General features: G+C 50.5%; 5 protein-coding genes across 5 annotated transcripts; 1 reads left to right on the top strand and 4 right to left on the bottom strand.

Annotated features, from left to right (window-relative positions):
- Nucleotides 1–1,897: 1,897 nt before the first annotated feature.
- PtrM4_009410 (Herpes-BLLF1 multi-domain protein) lies at nucleotides 1,898–3,760 on the top strand (the record flags this gene model as incomplete). The annotated part of the gene is made up of 1 exon (XM_001930912.1): nucleotides 1,898–3,760. The coding sequence occupies one exon, from the start codon at nucleotides 1,898–1,900 to the stop codon at nucleotides 3,758–3,760; it is 1,863 nt and encodes a 620-aa protein (XP_001930947.1).
- A 548-nt stretch (nucleotides 3,761–4,308) lies between these two features.
- Nucleotides 4,309–5,628, bottom strand: PtrM4_009400 (penicillin binding protein; the record flags this gene model as incomplete). Its single annotated transcript, XM_001930911.1, has 3 exons — nucleotides 4,309–4,566; nucleotides 4,625–5,490; nucleotides 5,544–5,628. 3 exons carry the CDS (start codon nucleotides 5,626–5,628, stop codon nucleotides 4,309–4,311), a joined length of 1,209 nt encoding a protein of 402 aa, XP_001930946.1.
- An 819-nt stretch (nucleotides 5,629–6,447) lies between these two features.
- PtrM4_009390 (uncharacterized protein) lies at nucleotides 6,448–8,220 on the bottom strand (the record flags this gene model as incomplete). The annotated part of the gene is made up of 2 exons (XM_001930910.2): nucleotides 6,448–6,701; nucleotides 6,768–8,220. 2 exons carry the CDS (start codon nucleotides 8,218–8,220, stop codon nucleotides 6,448–6,450), a joined length of 1,707 nt encoding a protein of 568 aa, XP_001930945.2.
- A 329-nt stretch (nucleotides 8,221–8,549) lies between these two features.
- On the bottom strand, nucleotides 8,550–11,135 carry PtrM4_009380 (LpqC, Poly(3-hydroxybutyrate) depolymerase; the record flags this gene model as incomplete). The annotated part of the gene is made up of 3 exons (XM_001930909.2): nucleotides 8,550–9,179; nucleotides 9,234–9,520; nucleotides 10,943–11,135. 3 exons carry the CDS (start codon nucleotides 11,133–11,135, stop codon nucleotides 8,550–8,552), a joined length of 1,110 nt encoding a protein of 369 aa, XP_001930944.2.
- A 549-nt stretch (nucleotides 11,136–11,684) lies between these two features.
- Nucleotides 11,685–12,796, bottom strand: PtrM4_009370 (O-sialoglycoprotein endopeptidase; the record flags this gene model as incomplete). The annotated part of the gene is made up of 2 exons (XM_001930907.1): nucleotides 11,685–12,394; nucleotides 12,445–12,796. 2 exons carry the CDS (start codon nucleotides 12,794–12,796, stop codon nucleotides 11,685–11,687), a joined length of 1,062 nt encoding a protein of 353 aa, XP_001930942.1.
- Between the last annotated feature and the right edge of the window lie 291 nt (nucleotides 12,797–13,087).

The raw sequence follows: 13,087 nt of genomic DNA, 5'->3' as shown, positions 1-13,087 counted from the left end.
ACTATGGAAAGCAGTTGAGCCACTCTCAGAAGAATAGGCTCTGAGGCGCATTAAAGACGGCAGTTCCAGCGCGGGTCTAAGCAGCACTGGCTCGGATAACCGTCCGTGAGTTTGACATATGCACCGCGCAATGCACCTGCCATTATCTTCAAGTCGACCCAAGCTATTTGCTGCGAGCTTGGCTGCAAATTCGAGGATTCCGATTTCCATGGGTGTATCAAACGGGCGCATCTGCAGCCCTGCCATCTTAGCACGTGCGCACCAACCTGCAAGTAACAAGGCCGCTTCTGCCTATGCGGCCCGTGCGGCACAACGAGCAGCACGCCGAGTTGCGCCAGCGCCAGCGCCTGTGTTTAACTGCGATCTTACAATGGCATCATCGCATTGTGTGAAGAAAACAGGAGACCATAAACAAACGCAATGATGGAGATGCCGGATGCTGGTCACTGGACGCTGTCGCGTGCCTCAGGCAGCAATTTCAGCGTCTATTGAAGCCGCATGGCGCACGGTATAGATTGGGAAATGAAGGATAATAACAGGAGATGTGGAATAGGATGCGGATGCAAGATTCGACGTGTTGATGGAGGAACGTCTGAAGGATGCCAGGCGATGTGAAATTCTTAGCTAGATCCTTCGGGGCAGCGGTTAGCGATCCGCAGATGGATGACATGCATAGATTAGCGTATGACAGGCCAACGTCGATTGATATTGTATTATAGTCTGCTGTGAACGCAACCCCTTGATGCGCATGTATTGTCTACTCGTATATTGTTCATGGGTCTTGGACTATCGTGCAAACCTGCTATGCTTTATAGTCTTTCTTCTACTGACTTGCTCCCTCCAAACTCAAACAACCTCTGCATACCCTATATGCCATCACGACACGACTGAAAGATTCAAACAGCTGAAACACATAGTTCCGCTAACGTGTATCAGTTTGTGCTTCCGAGCGCTGCTGCACTTGTGGTGCTAATTGCTGATGACGTCAGTGCACTCTCTGACCAAACGGTCCCTAGAGCGGTGAATGACTGCAGGCTGTCAACACGACCAGACACAAAAGCCTATGTAATAGAGTTCCTGCAAATTCAATTCTCATCTAATTTCTCATGATTGCCTCCACTGGAGTGTGGTCGTGGTTGTGATGGCTGTCTCTTTCTTTTGCACCGCATTCGCGGCCACACTCACGGCCACACTCACGAGTCGATGAGAACCAACACTGTCAAACATATCTAATGCGAGACAAAGGTACCCCTGCATCTATCTGACGGCTACCTGCAAGGATTGTCTTATCTAACTTCGTCCCCAGATCTGCTGTGCGGCGGCTGTGCGCCCACTGTTTGCCGGGACGCTTCTTGAGCCTCCTTCACTTTTGCCCCACTCACACGCTGCCATTGCGCGAAAGGACCCCAAAACCGGTCGTAATGCCGATCTCCCAACCCCGGATTAACGTTTTGCTATTGTCGCCTGATTCTTCCCTCTCACTAGCCAGTCAGGTCCATAAGTGAAGGTGAGCTGAAACGCAAAACTTGCCTGCCGAACCCTTCATGTCTGCAGATCGACACCTGATTCCAGGCAGAGGCTAATCGTCTTGAGAGATTGGGCCAATAGGCACCCACCGTCACATCGTGGACTGCCCGATTAAGAAGTTGAGGTCCCGCAATCACCACCTGCACCGTCCAAGATGGAGGCGAAATTGAGCGATTTAAACCATGCAAGACAGGCTTGCGGCTCACCAGCTTCTCAGTTGCTTAGATAATGCCCAGCCGCTATCGCACATAGGAGACATTTGGTGTCGCAAATTCCCAATTTCCTCTTTCTTCTCATCCACCACAGATTTACATACTTGAACCTAATTTTACCCCTAACAATCTACTACCAAACATCTCCATCCTCCAACATGTCCAACGGAGAGAACTCTCAGTACCAAGGCGAGCTGTCTGGTTATGAGATGGGCGACTTCTCCAACGACGCGTACTTCAAGGACACGGGTATCGACATGTCGGACTCGCCCACCGACATGGTCACGGGTCAGCCTGGAGGTATCCAGGGTGGAGACTGGGCCCCTCCACCCACCTCCCAGGGCCCCCAGTACCGCGCAGCTGGTGCGGGAGAGGAAGGTGAGATCCTCTCCGCCTCCCAGTTTCAGGCCCTCGAACTGGCCGTCTCTAAGGGCACTGAGGTGCTCCTGGCACTACCACCTGAGCCAGCTGCCCCAGCTTTTGCCGCACCAGTCTTTACCGCCCCAGTGGTAGCCGCCAAGAAGGCCGGTAAGCCGCGGGCCACCAAGGCGAAAGAGCCCAAGAAGATAACGGCCAGGGTGACGAAGCCCACAAAGACATCAACCAAGGTGGTGAAGCCCAAAAAGGTCACCAAGAAGATGGAGCGAACCATCACAGAGTTGTTCGCACAACGCTGGACCGACCTCACCAAGATTGAGAAGGGGAGAATAGTCGACCCACTCGTTCATGGCATCGACCCCATGACCGGTGCCAAGATCGGTGCGGCTGGCGCATTTCTGCCTCCCCCTGACTATGAGTGGATCGGCAAAGATCTGTTCAACACAGGTACTGCCAATCTTCTCACCGCAGGCCGCAGCGTCGACACCAAGGATGACCCTTCTGCAGAAAAGAAACGCATTGAAGGCATCGCCCGTCGCATTTTGGCCGCCAACAAGAGCAAGATGATGCCAGAGCGCATCTCCGCGATTTCTTCAAGTCCAGCTGCAAACATCGTCACTAGCAGTCCTTACCAAGCCAACATCATCGGCAACAACAACGCTGTCGATCTGACTTCTGCAGATACCTCCTCCATCAACGGTGGCTTTCAGAACATTGATACTTCTCGCAACACCGGCGAGTTGACAGCTCAGTCATCGACCACCCCCAACTTCTCCAACGCCTTCTCTAACCATGAAACGTTGAACAACAGCACCAGCTGCGGCACCGTGAACACCAACAGCTTCAATGGAATCAACCTCGGTGCCTTCGAGCCCAACACTGTGAATTTCGACCTCAACGCTGGTAGCTTCAACGTGGATAACCTCAGCAACAACGACTACACCAACGACTACACCAACAGCTACATCAACAGCTTCAACTTCGATGTCTTTGGCACTGCAGGCTTCACCCCGCTCGACGCAAACAACTTGAGCTCCGACATGTTTGGCATTACAGGCTTCACCCCGCTCGACACCGACCAATTGAGCTCCAACAGTTTCACCGTGCCTGGCACCAACGACTACACGTACAATCTCAGCGCCGACGTGTTTGGCACTGAAGGCCCCACAACCATCGATCCCAGAAACTTGAGCTCTGGCAGCTCCACCATGCCTGACGCCAACAACTCCAGTTCTGATAGCGTCGCCGCGTCTAGCACCAACAGCTCCAGTCCTGACAGCTTCACACCCCTCGATACCAACTACTTGAGCTCTGACACCTTCACCGTGCCTGGAGACTTCGACCCCAGCTCTGACGTCTGTGAAATGGAGGCCACAGTGGACGCTATCATAGCTGGTGAATACATCAACAAGCCCCTCATCCTCAAGACTACCACTGGTACCCAGGGTCGTTCCTCAACCAAGTCCGGCAAGGGTTTCCACGGCAATCTCGGCGGTCCTTGTGGCAACGGTATCATTGGCCCCAACGGTGTCATCACTGTCCCGCCTCAGGTGCCTACTGATCCTTCTGCCTATGGCCTTACCCGTCAGAAAGAGGCTCTCCAGCGCAATGCTATGCTGCGTGCCCAGGGACGTCGTCGCTAGAGCTGGTGTGAATGTGCTGAGCATCTTACTTCTCATTACTTACGACTTGCTTCATGCTTGCTTCTTATTGCGTACTGTTTGCTTACTACCTGCTTCTTGCTTCTTGCTTCTTGCTTCTTGCTTTCATGGTTGCGACGGATAAATACCAGAAGTTCATGGTATGGTTGCTGGATGGCCAGACTGGGTGTCAGATTGCGCGAACTTACACATCAATACGTATGGGCGTAGCTCACATACATCATCGTACGAGCATCGGATCGGATCGGATACGGACTTGCGTCTACTTTCTTCTTTTTCCTATGTCGATAGAATAAAACCCCATAAAACCCAAAGCCTGCATCTTGCGTGACTGTTCTACCTTCTGGTGATCATGATGCGTCTGCTGGATCTTGCCTCATATTCTCGCATCTCCATGACCTTCTCACCCTGGTGCATCGACAAGCGCATCTCTGTGTGCGTTATTCTCCATCATTGAGACCTGATCACGAACCACCCGTACATCTATAGCCATACACGCTACCTCTCTATTCTGTACATCCACATTCTCATTAACACATCCCATAAATACCCTCCTGGTACAAACTACTCATCGCCGCAGACTTTGCATCACCCGGAGGAACCAACTGCGATGCATAAAGGCCCGTAAGTCCCTTTGTCCGGTCCACGAACCATCTGAGATTCGGGTACCCGCCCCAGATCATAGTGCCGGCTTTTTTCCCATCAGGGCTGTCTGAGAGAAGTAGGAGGCCGCCTAGACTCCATGACTTGGTGGCGGCTTGCGGCGTGGCGCCCATTGCGTTGTTGACCTGAAATGTGCGTGTCAGTGGACGGTTGAACGAACACAAGATCTAGGAAACCACATACCAGATCATTCTTCAAGAGGGAATTAATCTCCTTCTTACTCGCCTCGCTCAGCTGCGGTTTCAGGAATTCCTCAATCGACTCTTTCTTCAGGATTACGTCTTGTTCGCCCCCATCGCCACATGTCAGCACCGCCCTAAGCACCTTGATATACTCCTCCGGCGTCGCAAGAACCCCATGTCCACCCATACAATTCTCCATCTCATTGCCCTTCTCGTCTAGATACGGCATCATCTCATCTGTATGCACGACCTTCCCGTCCTCGCTGCGACGGGACATGTCTGCCAAGCGGGCCTTCATATCTGGCCGCGAAGAGAGGAAGAATGTCATATCGCGGATTCCCAGCGGCTCCCAAAGGTTTTTTCTCATGTATGCTTCCAGTGGCATCTTGGTCACGCGCTCAACCATTAGACCGACATAATCGATGCCAGGTCCGTATGTCCATCCCTCACCGGGCTCGAAAACAAGCGGGTGTATGAAGCGCTCGAGGAGCTTGCCGCTGAGACTGGGTGTGGTGTTGTGGTGTTTAATCCAGGCCATTATTTTCGGATGGGGGATGTGGTCGTAAGTAAGACCGCTGGAGTGAGAGAGCAGGTTGCGCAGTGTGATGGCCTGCTTGTGTGGCTTTTCGATGGGGACTTGGGCGTCCGTGAGACCTATGATTATGGTCCTGGAGCGCAGCTCCGGGATGATGTCGTATACGGGGTCGTCTAGACGCAGCTGGCCGCGCTCTACAAGTTGCATAGCGCAAATGGCTGTCATGAGTTTGGTGCAGGATGCGATCCACATGACAGTGTTGAGCTGTATAGATTTGGCATTGGATGGTTTCATGCTGGTTGAGCCAAAGGTCTTAGTGTAGTTGAAAGAGCCTAATAGTTTCCGTTAGTCTTTTGTTAAAGTAGCAATAAGATGTAATGTTCACCATTTCGATTGGTCGCTGCAAGGGCACAGCCAGGAATTTCATGTGCGGTAACCGCGTTCTGAATATTGGTCTCGAAGTCTGTCATTTTCGATAGTATAACCTCGAATGTAAATCACAGCTAGATAATACAGTATAAGTACTTCGAGACGGGATATAAGATAGCACGACTTGGAAATAGTCTAGGTCCCGTAACCATCCGACAACACGCTAAGACGCGCGACATCCAGCTTGTGTTGAATTACAGACCGGTCCATCTTTCAGGCTAGGGGTCCTCTTCAATTTCGAATATTCTGCGTCGATGAATTGTTCTGGAGTCTTTGCGTGTGGTAGTTTTAGGTGCTCCGGGTCGACTGTATCGACCCAATTTTCAAGCAATAAGGGTGCTCTATACCTAACAAGACATTTGCATTACTCTGCTTCGGCCGACGAAGCTGCCGAGAAAGGAGCATTGACTGAAGGCAGGTCGATCTTTGCTAAATGTTCAGTCCACCGTGACGTGTTGTGATGCTTTACCTCGGCAGATGACCCAAATAGGACGAAGTGGGGGGTTAGCAACGCCAATCTAATATAACAAGGATACCGAGATATTATCACTGCACATTCAGCTCGACTGAGGCATTTTATACTCGGCGTTTAGCTGTACTTTGAAGAGGGCCGAAAGATGCAGTCACATTGCGCGGCGCTCAGTGAAAGCTAACTCACGGGATGTCCACAGTGAGAGGAATAATTGTAAACGCTTGCAAGTAGGATTTTATTGATGACGCAGGGGAGTCTCTGACTATGTTACAATCGTAGAAGCTTCATATGAATCCTCTTGAAGCTTTTCACTGGCCCCTGACTATATTTCAGTTGATAAGCCATCGCCTAGCGTCCCCAGGCAATTGAACATGTCCACATAAGCAGCTTATTCCTCGATGACCTGGCCCGAGACTGTAAATGCCCAGAGAATGATCATCAAATGATCTGGCAGATGATGAAGCTCGACGTTGTCTCTGTAGCTGTCCTCATTCCGTATGATGTCCGCCATTCCTCGTATCTGCGTCGCCGTATCCTCCGGTTCCCTCGCGGGGAATGGATCAAAATGTGCCTTCCAAGGACCAGGATCAAAACGCTCAACAGCATCCGCCAAGACGCGGTAGTCGAGTATTGTGGGGTTGTCTTTTGGTTTGAGGTCGTGATGATGTTAACGACGTGAGACAGATAGGTGCATAGGTAGGTACTTACTCCCAAGGTGACAGTCTACTGTATGACTGTCTAGTTTCCCACAGTCCATGCATGGTAGATTCTTCAAGTCCTCCATGTAGGTACGCAGTTCCTCAGAAATATTGTCGGTATTGATCTTTGCGCCGGTAACAGGTTTAGCGCTGGTAGGAACATGCGCATGGGACGAGATATTTGCGTCGGTGGGGGCCATTGCGTGAATGCAGACTTGTGCATTCATAGGTACTTTTGTGTCGGGAGGGGGCGTGGAATCTTCAGAAGCAGCTGCAGTTGTGACAATGCTCGTGTTGGTAGAGACAATACCCGTGTCAGAAACATTCGCGTGGACGTGGGCTTCCACCTCGGTATGCGCGTCATTGGCAATAGCTTCCGCATCAGTAGTAGCAGTCGCGTTGAAAGGTAAATCTGTATCGGAAGGAACGTCTTGGTGGGTAGGTGCATTCACGCTGGTCGGACCTTCCACGTTAGTAGGAGCATCGAATTCAGTGAGAAGGTGCGTGGAGTCAGAAGCATCCGCATTTGTACGAGTACCCTCACACAGAGAAGGATGCACACCGGCAAGCACATCTGGCCCCGTATGAGCATCCGTCTCGCGTTCAATGTACGTGCCCGAAGAATCTGTTTCCCAATCATCCTCGTACTCAATCTGCTCAGGAACATCCGCTGGTGAGATTTGTCGCACTGATTCTCGGATCCCATTGGGAGTCACTTGATCATGCCAGGCAGCTCGGTGTGTAGTTGGCTGGTGGTAACAACTCTGATCATCTGGCCCGCTTCTGGAGGTTGAGGTAGTGGGAGACAGAGTTCTACTAGCTTCTCCCTCCAAAGCAAGTGGTGAACTTGTTGCGGTATGGTTTGCGGCTTCCGGCTCATGCGTCGGCACTGATTTGGGGAAGCCAGTGGATATGGCAGTTTGAGGGAACTCCGGGGCCGAGCTATTTGCAGGAAGCGCCGGCGTGATGGGTGTCGGCGCAACAAGAAGCTGCGGATGAAGCAAGGCATACTTCTCATCCCAGTAGCGCTTCAGTCGCGCATCTGTACCACTAGGATAGATGGGGGTATGGTCTCGGGACGACATGGGCCAACCGAGAAGATGACGTATCTCACTAATGGCGCCCAAGTGCCATGATGCGGTGCCGGCGAGTGCCATGATGGCGTTTGGGTCGTTGTATCCTCTCATCCACCTGATTTCAATGTCCTCGTAGTTTGACTGGCTTAGCTCGGTTTTCATCAGGATCTGTTCCGGTTCCCAAATGCCGCGTGCATGGGCGCGTTGCTCGTCTTTCTTGTATCGAAAAATCCAGTATCCACCTATCATGTGCACTGGCTGAGGATTGCGGATGAACCCGCCAAACGACCCATCTTGGTTGCGGATAAGGCCTCGGTAGGTTGTGTAGTAGGCTGCCGAAGTTTGCAGGTACTCTTCATATGATTGGAGCGTAGGCGTCCACGCCATGGCCTGCCGATACCCTGGGTGCACCGGTGAAGTCATTCTCTCTGTAAGACTGTCGTTGATGTCAGATGAAGAATTGGGCGGTTATGTTTTAGATCATCTATGCGTCCACAGAGATGTATATTCAGGGTCCAGTGTTTACCTCACACGTGCAAACGGTGTTGCCTAGGAACGGCGACAGATTACCGCCACTGTTCTCCACCTCACGTTACCAGCGCGAGAAGGTTGTAGAAAGAATATGACGAATTAAGAGCCTAAAATAAAAATAAATTGCTATTGCAATGGCCGAGCAACAGCAATTGATAGCGATTACTACCAAATGCTTCTTACATTCACAACGTCCATTTTGTGAACCATTCCAGAATAATAGATGTCGCCTCAGCCTCCTTACAGGTTAACAAATTCTTAGTGTCGCCGTTGGGAAAAGAGCTTGGCCAGTCATGCTCCAGATTCGTGTAGTTGTAATGAATTACCACATCATCCCAACTATACCTCGTGACCCTCATGTTTCCGCTGCAAAGATACGACGTGGTATTCGCCGCAACCTCGAAACCATCACGCTTTGCCCAATCATCCATGTAAGCAACGATACTTGTGGAATTTGCATTGCCCCGAGTGTTGATCCCGCCACCGTAGGGGATGGTTTTATCGTGCCAGCCGTGGAAGTCGATTAGTGGTATTGGCTTTCGGCTGGGGTTGCAAGGCATGGGTTGTTGGTTGGCATCGAGGTAGAAGGCGCCGGATACTGGCGCAAAGGCTGCAATGCGCGTCGTCGCTGTAGCATCGCAAGCCAAGACGCCGGTAAATCCCCCACCATTCGACTTTCCAGTTGCATAGATGCGCGAGGTATCGATACAGTACCTAGATTGGATGTGGTCAAGAAGCTCCAGGGTAAAGGTGACGTCATTGATGGAAGCAGGCGCGTCAGGGTCGCCTTGCCATTGCTGCGTTCCTTTCGTGTTCTGAGATGTTAGTACTGTGTGGCATCATATTCGTTTCAACTAATGGCTGCTCACCGGTATCCCCTCAGGGTATACGGAAATTCCCTGGAATCCATAAGTCGCATTAGAGAACTGACTTAGAGCCTCCTGGTATTCGGCATCTTTGCCGCGGCCATGGAAGGACAAGATAAGCGGCACTGGACTGCTGGTATCATAGGATGCGGGGATGTGCAGGCGATATTTCCGAGGCGTGATACCGCTGTCGCTCTCCAGTGAAAGGTTTACAGACTCATCAAGATGAACCTTGTCGGGTAGTGGCTTGCCGCATCCATCACTCGAAGCCGCAATGACCGCATTGGCTGCTGCAACAAGCAGCAACGGGGTGTGAAAGCACAACATTATATTGACACAAAGCTAATTGACATTTCCCAAGGCTATCATCGCGTCTTTAAGTGTTTCGAGGCGTCCAGGCGTCCAGCAACGTCAGCGTAGGCCTCCACCAAGCTTTACCAACAGGGCGCAAGCGATGCATTAGCAAAATGCCGGCTGTTGGGACCCGCAGCCTCTAGCGACCAATCCGTCCTAGTCGAGGCTCATGTACTGTACGCCGTCCAGGCGTTCTCCACTGTGCGCCAGGTCATCCAAGCCTCTTACTCAGCTGATTCCAATTTGTAAGAAAATATTAAATTGTACGCGAATTTGTAAAGATAGCATAGAAGGACTGCGAACTTCTGGCAATGTGCTCAGAATCGACGACGTGTCGTGGGTTAGGTAGTGCCTTCCTACCTCGGCAATTATGCTTTTTCGGCTCTGCTGATGGCGACAGCGTCGACATCACCCACCTCGCATCAGAAATGCCTATTAGATAGTTCGACCTTCCCTCACAGTAACCTTGCGCCTAAGAATAAGTTAGCTGGATATAACTACTCTTATCAATCTCATAGCACTCATTCTACTTACTACAGCACAATCTCCAATTAGTTAACCAAAAACCCTACATAGAGCAGTTGGATTCACGGTAGACATCAACGGGCCGTTACCAAAGTTTATCACACTGCCTCGCTGGAGGAGCTTGGGCATTAGTCGAAACAGACTGGGCATACGTTAAGCATACAGTGGCAGACATCTCTTTCGGCGGATTCAACTAATATTGTGAAACGTATATGAATTTTGCAACAGTCGTTGACGGTTTCTAGTAGACCAGACAAATCACAACAGAGCTCTATAGCATATTTTGGCACTTTGTACCGGTCAATAGCAAGCATTCTATTTAGAGGAGTCTCCGGCATATCCAAGTGGGTGTAGTTAGATGGATCGAAAAGCTCGATGTACCTAACACAGTTGCCTAGTAAAACACCTCTCATAATCGAAGGGAGAGCTAGAATAGTAGGGACCTGCCTAATACACTAGTCATACATTAAGAGTTTCGTTTTCCGATAATAGACCTCTAAAAGCTCGTCCACTATTTGCTTATAGCAGTGATGACTTTCGCATCGCCCTAGAGGTAAATAACCACTGGCTCACCATTAACTATCTTTCTTAGTAGATAGACAATTGTCATGATGTAAAGATTATCGTGCGGATGCAGACAAATGGTTTTGGGCTACTATGAGTATTCCTTCCTTAAGCGCCGCATGCCCGGAAATCCTATACACTCCCTAGGTCCATAATGCGTTCATGTGATCGTTCAGCGGATATCAGGTATATTAATCGGGCAAGTGAAACTGTTTTTCTGTTACATCGTTGTGTGTACGGGCTGCCACGAATAGTGAGGTGCTACTCACGAAGCGTCTCGAGAGATTCGATGGCCTTGCTGAGTTCGTTCTGCAGCTCTGTGATAGTACCGGTTTGACGATCGATCATCGTAAGTAGCTTCGAGTTCTCGACATCAACTGCATCGGCGCGCGCTTCAGCAACCTTTCGCGCCGCAACCTCTTTTGCGTATTGCTCGTTACAGGTAAGTCTTACAACCCACATTGCGCTTTTTTCAGACATCAATTCGCATGTTTATGGGCACTCTCCATGTCTTTTATCCTGATTAGTATCGAACCTCTCGTGGGTTGACGGTAAACATGTCTAGAGGGACTTACGTGACGAGTGGGAGAAGCGCGCATAGATATGGTGGCAGCAACGGACTTGGAAGACATAACAGGGGCGAACATCTCCATTCTGTGCTTTCGGTTGCCAACCATGGTCGTAGTATTCAATTCAGTGGATGGTTCCCGAGTCGACGGCGTTCCTGGGCGCAAGGCGAATTTGATAAACTGGGCTCTTCCGAAATGTTGTGAACACTCTTGATGCGTTTACAGCTGGAAATCTTTAGTGGTTCGATATGAACTATAGAGCAGGACAAGAGGGCGCAAAGTGTGTGGTCATACATATGTAGAATGAGTCTGTGCGCAATGTTCAAGCACATGGGAAGAGCTCGAGCGCAGGTTCTCTCACTGCATACGCTAAGAATTGATAACGATTAAAAAAAGGTGATTGGAATCTCAGCCTGGGTATCATATTGAAAGAAAGCGTACCTCAGTCAGTCCTCCACCCAACAAAGACCTCATCCGTTCTGAAACGCTGCGTGCATGTGGTATCTTTCAGCTCAGTCTTGATGCCTGTTCCATACTCCAACAGACCTGCGTGCGCAATCATGATGCCGTTGTCAATACAGAACATCTCGTCAGTCGCAAACACATTGCCACCCCTGTCCCTTGCCATCATTCCCATCATCTGCTGTAATCGCATGTTTGAACCTACACCACCCACAACCAACACTTGTTGGGATCCAACGTGCGCCATGGCGCGCTCTGTGATTTCCACCAACATGGCGAAAATGGTCTCTTGCAGAGAAAAACACATATCCTCTCTTGTCACTAGCTCGCCGTCTTCAGTCTTCAGTCGTTTGGCATCCGGCAGTGATTCGTCCAATCCGCGTGCAAGGAGGTCCGCAGCAGCCAATATACCCGAGAAGCTGGCATCCATGCCCTTCACTCCATATGGTAGATCAACAAGGTTTTTCCCTTTTTTAGCCAGTTGCTCAACGTTGTATCCCGGAAAGGGGTCGTTGGGTATCATGAGTGTGCGAGCAAATCGATCTATGCAGTTTCCTATGGCAATATCCAACGTCTCGCCGAATATACGATAGCGCTGAGCGGAGTAGGCGATGACTTGTGTGTTTCCACCGGACACGTAGAGGACAACGGGGTTATCGGCGCGCGTTATTGAGCGACCCATCTCGATGTCTATCATCATTCAGCTTTTTCTTCTATATCAAATGACCAGTTATACTGACGCCCAACGCAATGATTCACGCCAACCATTGGTTTCCCCCATAGTAAGGCGATAGTTCTTGCCGCCAACGCAACGCTCTGGAGTGGCGCACCCATTCCTGGCCCCTTGGTGTAGCAGATACAATCAATTTCCTCAATCTTGACACCGGCTTGCTTCACAGCCTGTTTGATTAGTCTCACGACCCATGCTCGGTGATGTATGGCAGTATCCTTTGGCAAGAAACCCTCTCCAGCGGGGGAAATATACGTGTGCCGTAAATTCGCGAGGATGATGGGCGGCTTGTTCGGCCCCGGATGCGATATCACGCCAACGCCTATCTTGTTGGCACTTCCTTCAAGTCCTATGGCAATCATGGCGGCTGCTTCTGCGACATGCAATTGAGGGTGTCGCGTGCAGCGATGCGGGGTGACGTTGGAAAATGTTATCGTCGCGATAAGGATCTGACATGCATCATAGGGCTGCAGCCATCACGCTTGGCAACTGCAATCAGTCGACTAGAGGGTCGTGTCTGCATGACTGAAGCTATTCTTGCGGTCATACAGATGCTGTTGTTAGATGGGATATTGTTTGAAACGACTGCATAAGAGTCTCGAAGTAAGACGTCATCGACGTGAGTCTGCGTCCATCTAACCACATTGTCGCAC

Source organism: Pyrenophora tritici-repentis, chromosome 1 (genome assembly GCF_003171515.1).
Source record: "Pyrenophora tritici-repentis strain M4 chromosome 1, whole genome shotgun sequence".
In the NCBI taxonomy this organism is placed as follows: Eukaryota; Fungi; Ascomycota; class Dothideomycetes; order Pleosporales; family Pleosporaceae; genus Pyrenophora; species Pyrenophora tritici-repentis.
Note: the sequence above shows the minus strand (reverse complement) of the source record. Positions and strands in the feature narration are given on the sequence as shown.